The 13,068-nt window shown below is 39.5% G+C and overlaps 1 protein-coding gene across 1 annotated transcript; it reads left to right on the forward strand.

Annotated features, from left to right (window-relative positions):
• The first annotated feature begins 5,419 nt into the window (after positions 1 to 5,419).
• On the forward strand, positions 5,420 to 12,771 carry LOC119732824. The gene is made up of 2 exons (XM_038206426.1): positions 5,420 to 5,658; positions 11,909 to 12,771. The coding sequence occupies exon 2, from the start codon at positions 11,923 to 11,925 to the stop codon at positions 12,769 to 12,771; it is 849 nt and encodes a 282-aa protein (XP_038062354.1). The 5' UTR covers positions 5,420 to 5,658; positions 11,909 to 11,922.
• Positions 12,772 to 13,068: the final 297 nt, after the last annotated feature.

The following is a 13,068-nucleotide window of genomic DNA, read 5'->3' on the forward strand; positions in this document are numbered from 1 at the left end:
GACCAAGACCGCTGATAATAAATAACAATAGTCGAAATTAAAAAAAACAAGACATGTTATTATAGTTGAAAAATGTAACCTTTCTATTCACAAAGAATACAGACCAAATTTTGACCAGTGGCAATGTTTACAAATTGATACATGACACCTTACTTGAGCAAACAGTAGTTACACTTAAGAAATATGGGCTTTGACATGTTGTCTACACCCAATCGTGACAAAAGTAAAAAGTTAAAGGTAGATGTTTCATCTGTTATAGGAACTCGGATCCTAAACTCCACAGTCACCCCATTTGGTTTCAGCTATGACTTCTTACGGATATTTAAAGATGCAATTTTAATTTTACATTGTGCCTCTTTTTTCCTAAAATAAATATAGGACTTAACTTCTAACAAGAATTGTGTACTTGATTTTAAAAAATGGGAGCTAGAAAATGTTGAATTATTTTTTTAATTTTTGTCATAGAATGTGGACTTGTACATGTAGACCCACAAGTTGCGAGGGGGTAGCGAGAATGTGCCAGATATGGATTTTTAATTTTTTTCTGAACGGGATTTTTAATTTTTGAGGAATAATGGGGTACTTTAAAATGAGCAGCCAGAAAATGGGGTCGCATCATACACTCTCATGGCAACAGTGAGTGGTAACTGGTAAGAGTGTGTGAGTTCAAAGCTGGAAAATCAGGTAGAAAAAAATTACTTTTTCTTCAAAATACTGTCCCAAATTGAAGAGAACATTGTGTGGGGTCGAAAATATAACTAATTTGAAGCACCTCATTTATTATCAGAATACAAAATGCAAGTGATTACGCCCACACAGGGGTGGGCTAAACTACACAATCCCCGAAAATGGTTGACCCTTATTGCATAAATTGTTACAAGTTTATACTTTGCTTTATGTGGCCGACTCAACAGACAAATGCCGAACTTGTTCCAAATCGTTCAGTGACTGGTACTGCTGCAGTTGTACTTTGGGGACTTTCCAACGTGCAGTCGAGCCCAAACCGACCGCGATAACAAGCTTGATCTACGGGCTAGCAAATTTTTTAAATAACAACGGTACTGAACGAAGTGAACACTATGAAGCCCAGGAAGGGACAGGGTAGATTTTTTTTTTGGAATTTCCTAATTCGTTCGCACGAATTCCTAATTCGTTCGCACGAATTAGTAATTCGTTCGCACGAATTCCTAATTTGTTCGCACGAATTCCTAATTCGGGGGAACGAATAAGTAATTCGTGCGAACGAATTAGTATTTCGTGCGAACGAATTAGCAAACTCCAGTTATTCGTTCGCACGAATTAGTAATTCGTGGGAACGAATTAGTAATGCGTTCGAACGAATTACTAATTCGTGCGAACGAATTACTAATTCGTGCGAACGAATTAGCAAATGCCAAAAAAAATTCCACCCTGTCCCTTCCCAGGCTTCATAGAGCACAAAGTAATCGATCGAGCTGTAAAAGCTACATATTGCCGGTCTCGACCCGAGACCAGCCAAAATATCGAGACCAAAGGGGACCGAGACCGAGACCAAGACCGAGACCACAGCTTCTGAGACCGAGACCGAGACCAGCAAAAAGTGGTCTCGAGACCGGTCTCGAGACCGAGACCGGTCTCGAGACCTACAACACTGATTAATGGATGCCTAGTTGTTTTCTGAGTTCATGGTTGGCAAATGATGAGTTTGTCTGAAAGGGGTGTGTTCAAGATGCTTGGTGAAGTGTCTCGGACGCTGAATTCAGGCCCAATTTAAAACATGATTTAGCAACTTTTGATTTGAAATTGAGATCCTAGAATGCTGTTTTTCTCGAAATATACAGCTGAAGCTGAGCTGAAAATTCAGCAGGTTAGTTGTTCAGCACTCTTCTTTAGATTTTGAGCACTTTTGTTGCTTTAAACGAACAAAATGCACAAATTATAAATGATGGACTATATCTTTAAAGAAACCCAACGCCAAACATGCCAACATTCAAATCTTGGACGTTGCTATTGAGATTGTATAAAAAGGTCCGCACAATAATACTACAACATCGGCGCTTCAATACAGCAAGATACAAGTGTGTTCAGTGAGCTTTCTAGCTTTACGGCGTAAACTGCAGCTTTTGTGAGCATCATGTGTTGTTTTCCCATGTAGCCTGGTTTTCAGTTTCAGTACCAGCCTGTGACAGGAAATATCATAAGTACAGGGAAATCCCTATACATAGGAAATAACAACACGTTTACTCAGATCGACTTTCCTTGACCCAACTAACCTTTAGAATATCAGTTTACATTCAAGGAAATGGTGCAGCTAGAGTCTAGCTAAAATCCATGTACAGCCCTCCCCAATGTTATTTTAAGCCCCAGATAATGTGTGGCTGTTGACAGTCTTTAGAGGTTCCCCTCTCATTAATGAGTGTATTGAAGAAACTTCTTCTTGTGAGTTATATGCATGGCATGAACACTTGGTGATGTCAATCTTCATGTTACCAACATGACTCCCAATTGCAGAGTGTAGATGTTGTTAAGACGGAAACAACAGGCTTTCTTAATATTTTTTTTTAAAGATTAGCTTTAAGTGTTTCTCTACACCTTGTAGAGTTGTGAGTATTTTTCCAGATTTTTGGAAGTTGGGGTATTTATCACTGGTATCTATGACATTTTGGTATGCAACTTTTAAGATAAAACCAGCATCTGGAACTGAACGTTTCATCGAGTCAAATGTGCAATAGGGTTCCTGGTGTCACACGTTACTGGTAAAAAAAAAAGAGCCAGAATGTCTATTGTTTGAGCGAATCAGGTACATGAAAATGGGAATATTTGGGGCGGATTAAGAAAAATAAAAAAAATTTAAAGGAAAGGAACAAAAAAACACAACACCCCAGGAAAATAAGTAAATTTGATGTAACAATCAAATTTGAATGTCAATATCAGTTGTCAAATGAACAATTTGAGATACATTTACAAATGTATAGTAATATAAACTATTATTTCACTGATTTCAGACCGAACAACAACATCAATTTGGCTTTTTATATGAAATCACTCTTTTCCTGTAGACACTTCTGGAAATCTTAGTTTTTACTCCTAAACACGATGATGTAGGCCTACCGGTACCAGCTAAGATTTCGTGGAAACAATAATGAGCTAATACTGTCTTAGGCCAAAAAAAATAAGTCTCCGGTTTCTGGTATGGAGCTTGTCCAAAAAGTGGTGCGGCGACACGGCTTTTTTTTTTTTTACCTGACTTTTTTGCTTCAAATGTCGGCTGATGACTGCAAATGGTGCCCTTCTAAACTTAGTGCAAATATATGGGAGTCCAGAGAGGCCACATAAAGCTTATTCTCGATCATCTAAAAACACGTTAAAATTGTGCAGCAGCAGGATTCCAGTCAAACCAGTGAGTTTGGCGGTTTTGAGACATCATCTTTCATTGAAAAAAAAAAACTTTTCATTTTGCCGACGCGCATGGCTACGGCGACGCGCGCGCATGCCAGAAACCGGAGACTTTTTTTTTTTGGCCTTAATCCAAATTTTTGTTTTTAGGAAAAAGTTGTGACACACCCGGCCCCCAAAGCGAACAAAAAGTTTATGAAATGACATACATGTTCACATTCTGTCCACACCCATCCACTATATACTGGATGGGAAAAAACACACCAAGATTGCCTATGACTGATAGATTTTCTGTTAACACCATTTACCCCCCCCCCTACTTTTTATAAAATGTGACCCCATCCTGCAAAAAGCAAAATTATGAAATTGTTTAAATCTCGTGATGTAGCACTTGGGTGAGCTGTTCAAATATGAAAAAGAAAGTGAATTTATCTGAGCCGTTTATTGGCGCAAAAAAAAACACTTTTTTAATGTCATGCTGCCCTGCTTTTTGGTCGGGGTCAATAAACATCTGGATTTCTTAACATTTTCAGGGAATGTTAAAAAGAAAGGAAAACATTTGCCGGATGAGATAAGATTTCTGGACAACCCCCATTTCCTTACAATTGACACTATGCTCAGGCTGTTACAGGAAGTCTGGCACAATGTTTTCAACTGATGCGGTCTACAGGCTGAATTAATGGACGCCTTTAGTTGTTTTCTGAGTTCATGGTTGGCAAATGATGAGTTTCTCTGAAAGGGGCGTGTTCAAAAAGTCTATCATTTGCAGCTATCCGAAAAGTAATTGGTGTAATTATTGTTGAAAAACATACTTGGTTGAAAGATACTAAGGTGACTAAACTCCCTGTGACATTATTCTTTCTGGCAAGCTGTCACTTTGAAATAATCAACGAAAGAAGGCATTTCCAATGGTGCTTCTTAAGATGCACCGTAGGAAATTTAAATTAGTACTTCGTTTTGTTATTCGGCGAAGCACACGCAAGCATTGGCACGACGCACACGCACACGGGGTTGCTATAATTTGTCGGATCAGTGCGCGACATCACGTAGCCTGGTTTTCAGTTTCAGTACCAGCCTGTGACAGGAAATATGTACAGGGAAATCCCTATACATGGGAAATAACATGTTTACTCAGATTGACTTTCTTTGACCCAACTAACCTTTAGAATATCAGTTTACATTCAACGAAATGGTGCAGTCTAGTTAAAGTCCATACACAGCCCCCAAATGTATTGTTATTTCAAGCCCCAGATAATGTGTGGCTGTTGACAGTCTTCCCCTCTCATTAATGAGTGTATTGAAGAAACTTCTTCTTACTAATACGCTTGAGGGGATCAAGAAACCTTCCTTCCCCCTCCCTCATGCATGGCATGAACACTTGGTGATGTCAATCTTCATTTTACCAACATGACTCCCAATTTCAGAGTGTAGATGTTGTTAAGACCGAAACAACAGGCTTTCTTAATATATTTTTTTTTTAAAGGTAAGCTTTAAGTTTTTCTCTACACCTTGTAGAGTTGTGAGTATTTTTCCTGATTTTTGGAATTTGGGGTATTTATCACTGGTATCTATGACATTTTGGTATGCAACTTTTAAGATAAAACCAGCATCTGGAACTGAACGTTTCATCGAGTTTAATGTGCAATAGGGTTCCTGGTGTCACACGTTACTGGTAACCAATGTACATGTACCATCCCTGGCAGTGACCTTTCGTTGCCGCCCCATTTTAGGTTCCTGGTGTCACACATTACTGCTGATCAGGGGTAGGACCGGTACCGTCCCTGGAAGCTAGTGAGCGTACGTGCCATTCGATTTCAGGTTTCCTGGAGTCAGGTGACTGAACTGTGTACCATTCCTTGAAGTGAGCGTACGTGCCGTTCGATTTCATGTTTCATGGAGTCAGGTGACTGAACTGTGTACCATCCCTGCAGGATGCAACGTCCAGGGAGTGAGTGAATGTTCAGTCCAGTTTGAGACCTTGGCCCCTGGGTATCACACAACTACATTTGTAGCTGGTGATAACTTTAAAAATCCATCGGTTTCATTGGTGGATATCGAGTGGGTGCGGCACAAAGAGATCACGTGCACATTCAACATGCACATTTCGATACCCAAAGCCATCATATATAAGATTTTGCATGCGAGGGTTTCATCAGATTGACGACGTGGCATTCAGCCTTTGCATGCTTTCATTTACGAAGTCTGCTCGCAAACGTTGAGCTGTACTTGGACGGGAGTGCTTGCATCCTTTACAGTGTATAGCCCGCCGTTCTGCCCAGAAAGGTAAGAGTTTTAAGCTGCTTATCCGATGAGAAAGTCTCGTGGTTCAATACATGTACATTGTAGTTACACGATTCTGAAATTGTATTTGGAATGTCTTCTTCACAGTTGGCATTCAGGGTACATTCATGTACTCGTGTAATTGATTCTCTGCTGGTGGTACAGTAAGAGAATGTTTTGCTTGCTTCTGAGTTTTCAGTGATCTTTCAGCACCTGCCATTATGGCTATTCATTCATTGCATTTTGTTTCCATATTTGTTTTTCCTATACATGCTTTAGCTTGATTTCCCTCAATGTACAATGAATTGTCTTTTGTTGGTGGTTGATAGAAATAAATGTATTGAATTGAAATGAATTGAAATGAATTGAAATGAGTAATGGAAAAAGTAAGAATGGCTTAATTAAAGCCCTGTCCGCACTGGACTTTTTTTGGTCAAACTAACCGAGACTATGGGTACTTTTCCCATTTTAAGTCCAGTGCGGACAGCCTAGGACGTTTTCCTCTCGGTTACTTTTCCTGAGTCCAGCGGTTACTTTTACTGGCCAACTGCTGCCCAGGAAAACTTCCCACGCGCCCAGGAAAACTGACCAGGTCACTTTTCCCGAGACGATAAGTCCAGTGCGGACAGTGCGAGTCGGTAAAAGCGGCTCATAGTCAGGTGGCTTATAATTAGATCTAATTTTCGTCAAGATCGTGACCGACTGGTCCAAAGCACCAAACTTGGCAGATAGATTCTTATAGACCTAGAGAAGATATTTAGAAGGGGTGACACCCGAAATTCTTTTGGGAAGGGTGCCTAATTTGCATAAATCGTTAATCCCTGCCGTGTAATATATTTATTCCCATATTTAGGTATATTTTTATTTTTTTATTTTTTTGAAAAGTGTATTTAGGGGATTCTACTTACATATCTTTACTTAAATAACATTTTCCAAAGCATATAAGTGACTGAATAATTATGAGGACATAGTAACGATCCAAAATGGCTACGATTATGCCCTAAATTGCACTCATTTACCTTGTCCCCAGATATCATCAATTAGTCTTGCCAAACATCAGCATTGATGAACTTCAAATTCACCACGTAGCTTACTGGTACAGTTACCCTATTGAAACCTTATGCAAAATCATGTGAACAATGAGAACATTGTGATATTTAGCCAAGAAAACAAAAACTGGGGAAAAACGAGGTGTCCATAAATTGGGCTAACAAGTAAGGTGAAGGGTTGCCTAACATGGAAGACTGGAACAAGTTCAAGGAAATTCCCAAAATTATTGTTGAGAAAACGTTTTGGCGTAGACAAAATTATTGTAAACAACAATAATCTCTTATTTTGGGGGATTTTGTTGAACTTGTTCTAGTCCCCACGTTACCCTTTCCGTAGTAGCCCAATTTACGGACACCACATTTTCTCCCCTTTTTGGTGTTTTGGGCCAAACATCAAGATGATATCAATTTTCACATGATTTCCCACTTATTTTTGTTAGGTTAACTATGCCAGTAAGTACCTTTGTGAATTTGAAGCTCATCAATACCCACGATTGGGGACACTAGTTGATGATATCTGAGGAAAAGGTAAATGCGCGTAACTTTAGGGTAAAATAGTAGCAATTTTGGTGATTTACTATGTCCTCCTAATTATTCAGTCACTTACATGCTTTACAAAATGTTATTGAAGTAAGAATATGCAAGTAGAATCACCAAAATACACTTTTCAAAAAAATAATAATTAAAATATACCCAAATATGGGAAAAAATATATTACACGGCAGGGATTAACGATTTATGCAAATTAGGCACCCTTCCCAAAAGAATTTCAGGTGTCACCCCTTCTAAATATCTTCTCTAGGTCTATAAGAATCTATCTGCCAAGTTTGGTACTTTGGACCAGTCGGTCACGATTCCGACCATATGCCACCTGACTATCAGGAAAGCGTACATCCGGCCCGAGCGCCCTGTTATGCATACAGAGACCACATGAACCTGCACGTGCAGTGGCCGAACATTTTGTAGAAACACGCTGCGGTGTATCATCAAGTTCGAGCGGTAAAATCTCGTTAAAATATATATTTCAACGGACACATACATACACAGAGAAGAGAGATCACGTTCTGAGAATTAATTTGCGGAAATTCTCTTTCTCTACCGATGTATGTTATTTTCTACGATCCAAATTCGTCCTGATACGCTACTGTAGTCATGCACGGAACATCATGGTCCGATACCGTACGTAGGCCGTAGTCACTGATTCCTGGCCCACATCATAGCTTTGATTCTGTAAGCATGCGATGGGAACCAACGCATACTGATGGCACTGCTGCCGCACGGAACATCGTACAGCGGCATGGCTTCGACGACGTGCATCACAAATGCGTCAGAATTATATGCCTTTTCGTCAAGATTTAGCGTGTCAAGATGAAATAATATCGTGTAAACGATTATGTTGTGCATGCAAATGGCGTGTGTAATATTACTGTGGGTATCGGCGGCTGAAAATGTGATAGGCAATTTGTTTTCTGTGTACGGTGAGTCATTTCACTGACACTGTGACAGCTCGGTTACTTCTCCCACGCGGTCTGGGTAAATTTTCCCGTGTCGAAAGTCCAAGTGCGGACGGTGGTCACATTTGACCATTTCTCATTTTACTATCGTCTCGGTAAAACCTTAAAAAAAAAAGTCCAGTGCGGACACGGCTTAATCTTCTCTGTGTAACGGCAGCATTAGAAGGCAATGAATTAGGTATGCGGAAGCTATATGTGCGTTCATTGTGTAAATAAAACAAAGTATACAGGGTGAGTAAAAAAAAAGAAAACCCAAATGTCAGGACCAAGTTCATAAAGAGTTTCTGCATGTCACACTTTCAAAATGGAGGATATGAAAGCCCAATTAATAAGCTTTCTTCTAGTACAAGAATCATTCAAATTGGTCATGTACTTTAGTCAAGCACTGTTTTAGAGTTCTGTCCATGGATCACAAAAATAGGTAAGCATTCTTTCAGCAACGTTTTGCTGTAAACTTGCTAAAACCCTTTTTGTGATCCATGGACTGAACTTCATTTAACCCTGCAAGCTGCGAAGTGTAAAAACTTACCCCGTGTAGCTGAGGTGCTCATGCGTGAGGCAGTTTTGATTTCGCGTATAAAATACTATTTTGTGGACACGAACCTTTCTCTAATGGTCTAAATATTATGAATGCAGGTCCCCCGAACCCACACAAGATTGAATCCCCTCCAGTAGGTCACTCACAGACATTGTGGCTGCACAGTCATGTACATATACACTGCATGCACTGTGACCATTACATGTTGGATTGTCACAACATGTTGGATCGACCATTACATGTTGGATCCCCCCCCAAAAAAGATGGACATGAAACAGTCGAGACAGCCTTTCTGTGGCTCTAGACAGCTGTCACTGGGCCAGCAGTAGAGGATGATTGATGACATTGTTGTGACGGCGGTATGTAAAACACAGAGAACTTTTTTTGTGCACAAGTGAATGGGCTTTGGCTGGAGGCCCAACTTTCCCAGGGGCGGCTGACCCCCAAGTGAACTCCTACAAGAAAAGCGACCATACCATCTCAAACCACAATGTTCACTTTAAGATTACATGTAGTTTTAAGGGAATTGGGCGATAGCTTCATAAAAAAAGGTTAAGAAACCAAAAAAAGGGACTAGCGCGTGAGCCCCTGCGCAGCCCGCAGGGTTAAAAATTGGTCGTGACATTTGGGTTTCCTTTATTTTTACTCAACCTGTACAATCTGAAAATTAATAAAAATGTCATATATCCCCCTTTTTAAAGTGGGGGTATCATATCGCTTGTCCCCCACTTTTTTCGTCCCTGAAAAAAAACCCATTGTAGCCTTGATTGGATTCTGTAGCTCAGAATGGCTGATTCAATTACTCCAAACTAAAAAATGAAACATGAAAGTCTTGCACCCTTTCAAGAAAAAAAACACGTTGCAATGTCCAATCTGTCTCAAAGCATGAAAAAGTTGTGTATTTTTTTACATGAAAAAGATAATTTTGGTTCAAACTTGAATTCTTATCTTCTATCAAGGTGACCTCACCTAGAATGTAAAATAAAAATATCTTTTGATGTAAAGGTGATCCGTTACTTTACACTGTCTCTTCTGTCGCTCCGTCTGTCACAATTTTTTTCAATCAACTCGACATGCTCGAGGTTAAAAACAAGTTTAACATATTTTTTTGTAGATTCTTCTCGTTTTTAATATACTACATGCCATTCTTAAAGATAATAAATGCTTAGGGCCTATGCCTACATTTATTCAGCATAAATATGTCCCGTCTGTCATGTCCCGTCTGTCACAACATTAATGAGCCTGGTGTTTCCAGTTCCATGTTTGAATTACTAAGTAAAGTGTTCACTGCTTATTGGCATAAAAGTGATTAACTTTAAAAGAAAAAAAACATGAAATTTCCCATGGGAACAGATAGCTTTTCTCCAATGAAAGTCGTTTTCAAAATATGGAGTGTAATTTCCGTCCCGTCCGTCACGCTGATTTCACTTTGTCACTATGCAGCCACTGAATCCTCTAGTTTCATTGATTGTTTTTTAGTTAGAAATATAGAGTGTTGACTTTGACTTTGTATGGTACATCTTAGATGGTTACACCTTACATTTTGGTTATTGTAATCGTTTGAAAAAAAAAAGGTAGTGAAAATTGTCCCCTCTGTCACGCCGGAATTGACCTCCAATATGGAAAACAATGATAAATTTGGATTCCTTATGATGTGACCTTTCCAAAACAAACTTAAGATTAACAAATTTGGCCCACAGGTTATGGAAATAGAATCATTTGGAAATTGACGGTGAAGCTCCTTTTGACCGATATAGCAAAACAATGGCACTAAAAGTAGAACTTTCGGCTTTTTCATTCTAAATTACCTCATACGCTAAATATCAATATGAACCAAGTTGAAGGGGGTGGGGTTGAACCCATTGGGTGATTTGAAACAGTATGACCCTGCATACTTGTTCAATGTAGTTTGGGTCAAAAATAAAATAAAACAGGAGGTCTTGTCTTTTCTCTTGAGTCTTTGACAGATAATCACAGAGCTGTTCCGTTTTTTAATATTAAGTTATTTCTTTGTAACTTTATGCACCAATGATGTCAAATAAACATTGAAATGTGTTCAAGCCGTGATCTGAATTGGCATTATCGTAAGAACAAGCCCATACCCCAAAACATGTAGTTTAAAAAATACACTATTCAAAATCAAAATTAACAGAAACTGGCACTTAAAAAATGCAAATGTCAAAAATACACCTTTAACACAAAATTGTTTTAAAGGACAATTAACACCTTCTCAAAATACATTAAAGTAAAGAATACAAAAAGTGTTCAGAAATGCATCATTTTTTAAAAATCCAAACAAAACAGATTGATAAAAAATCTGTGTTATTACAGAAGAGATTAGAATAGTAATAGAACAGGAATCTTATGATTTTTCATATAACAAGACCCCACTAAGAGCTTGTAACAATTCAGTGTTGCTGCTGATGACGTCAGAATGACGTCAAAATAATTTCATTTAGATTTCATTACGTCTTCAAGTGAAAACAAATTTACCACAAAAAGTGTCATGATCGTAGGGGTTACGATATGACAGTGCTGTCCTAATTCACAGAAAAGGCAACCACAGCCATATCACCGTATCTGCTTTGTCCAGTTATATCTGCTTATCACAAAATGCTGTGCTTCACCACATATGTTCCGTTCGCAGATCAATAATGAACTAGGGGTGGGACATATTTATAAAAGAAATGTACCAAACAGGCCTTTTTGTGTTTTTAGAAATTATTATATATTTTTTATGGATCCGCCACTGTTACAGTCGCAGTAGATTTCAATGTGATTTTTTTTATTGAGACTCTTTAATTTAAGTAAGATTTGAGGCTTTGCATGGTGGAGATACTGAATAATAAAAGGTTTGCGGAAACACCATGTGCGAATAATTTCTCAACTAAGAGAATGGTTCTGAAAAGAACCAGAGGTATAAACTCGACGTTCCGGTCAGTATACTCTGACCGTCTTCAGGAGAGTCCTGAAGACGGTCAGAGGCTCAGAGCATACTGACCGGAACGTCGAGTTTATACCTCTGGTTCTTTTCAGAACCATTCTCTTAGTTGAGAAATTATTCGCATATGGTGTTTCCGCAAACCTTTCATTACTCTTTAATTTGTTTTCTATTTGATTTATTTGACGTGTTGAAATTGTCCCTCTTACAGTTTGTTTGAATGACATGGCAACCCAGAGCGATATAATCACCAAGGCGTGCAATGGGGCACTGGAAGAAATCCAGAAGAAAGCTCCTGCAGAGTACGCCAAACTGAATGCTGATCCTGATAAAAAGGCCAAACTCATTCAAGCTGCAAACTCCGCAGCGACTGAATGTGTGAAACTGGCCGAGGAGTTTGCCGACAAGCCACACGAGAACATTGCCGAACGACTTGCAAAACACCTGTCCGGAGAGAGAATCAAGCTGATTCAAGGGGGACTAAGCATTCCAACCTTCCGGATGGACATAACCAAGAGTGCTGGAAACTCTTTGGCACAGTTCACCCGTGGTGGGGAGCAGTTTCTTACCGCACGAGCACTGGCAACATCTGTTGACATCGACTGGGCGACCATCAAGCAGTATGGCAGTGTTCTTGTGGAAGCCGTACTGCTTGTTATGTCAGCTGCGGGAATATCAGTCAGTCCAAGTTCAAAGGTGATTGGGCGCGCTGTTGAGGAAGCAGTTGACGCGATCCAAGCATCCTCAAAATTGCAGAAGGCGTTGGAAGTCTTTGTCGAAGCCTGGAATGAAGGTGGTAGTGCCTTCTCGAAAGCTAAAGCACTCTTCAACCTCATCAAAGACAGCTACGCCGCAGGCATCCTCTGGACCATCATCAAGACCGTATGCAGCGAAATGGCTTGGTATGAGTGGCTTGAAGCTGCAGCTAAAGTTACCGCCATGATTATAGCTGCTCTGGCTACCGACGGGGTTGCTCTGATAGCTGAGATTGCCCTCATTGTCCTTGCGGCTGTGGACTTCGCAAGGAAGATTGCTAACATTGTCGTGCTCTCCGAATTGAAACAAAGCCTGTAGAAAAGGCAGTTTGATAACTAGGAGCAAACAAACCTACAATCCTTGACATAACTTTTCGTGACACTCGGTTTCCCTATTCATCTCACCTCATAAAAGATTGTCCAAAACACAGTTCTTGAGACAGGCTTGATAGCTCACATGAATTTTCAGTGAGTTTTTCATAAGTTTTCGGTGTCCGAAAGTTGTGGCCGTGGTTGTAGTTGGCTAATTGAGATGCATACATTAAGACGATTTTTTTTATTTTTTGCTTAACTTCTATAAATCAAGAAAACAATAGATTTATGATCTGTAACCAAA

This window comes from Patiria miniata, unplaced genomic scaffold (assembly GCF_015706575.1).
Source record: "Patiria miniata isolate m_02_andy unplaced genomic scaffold, ASM1570657v1 HiC_scaffold_25, whole genome shotgun sequence".
Classification (NCBI taxonomy): Eukaryota; Metazoa; Echinodermata; class Asteroidea; order Valvatida; family Asterinidae; genus Patiria; species Patiria miniata.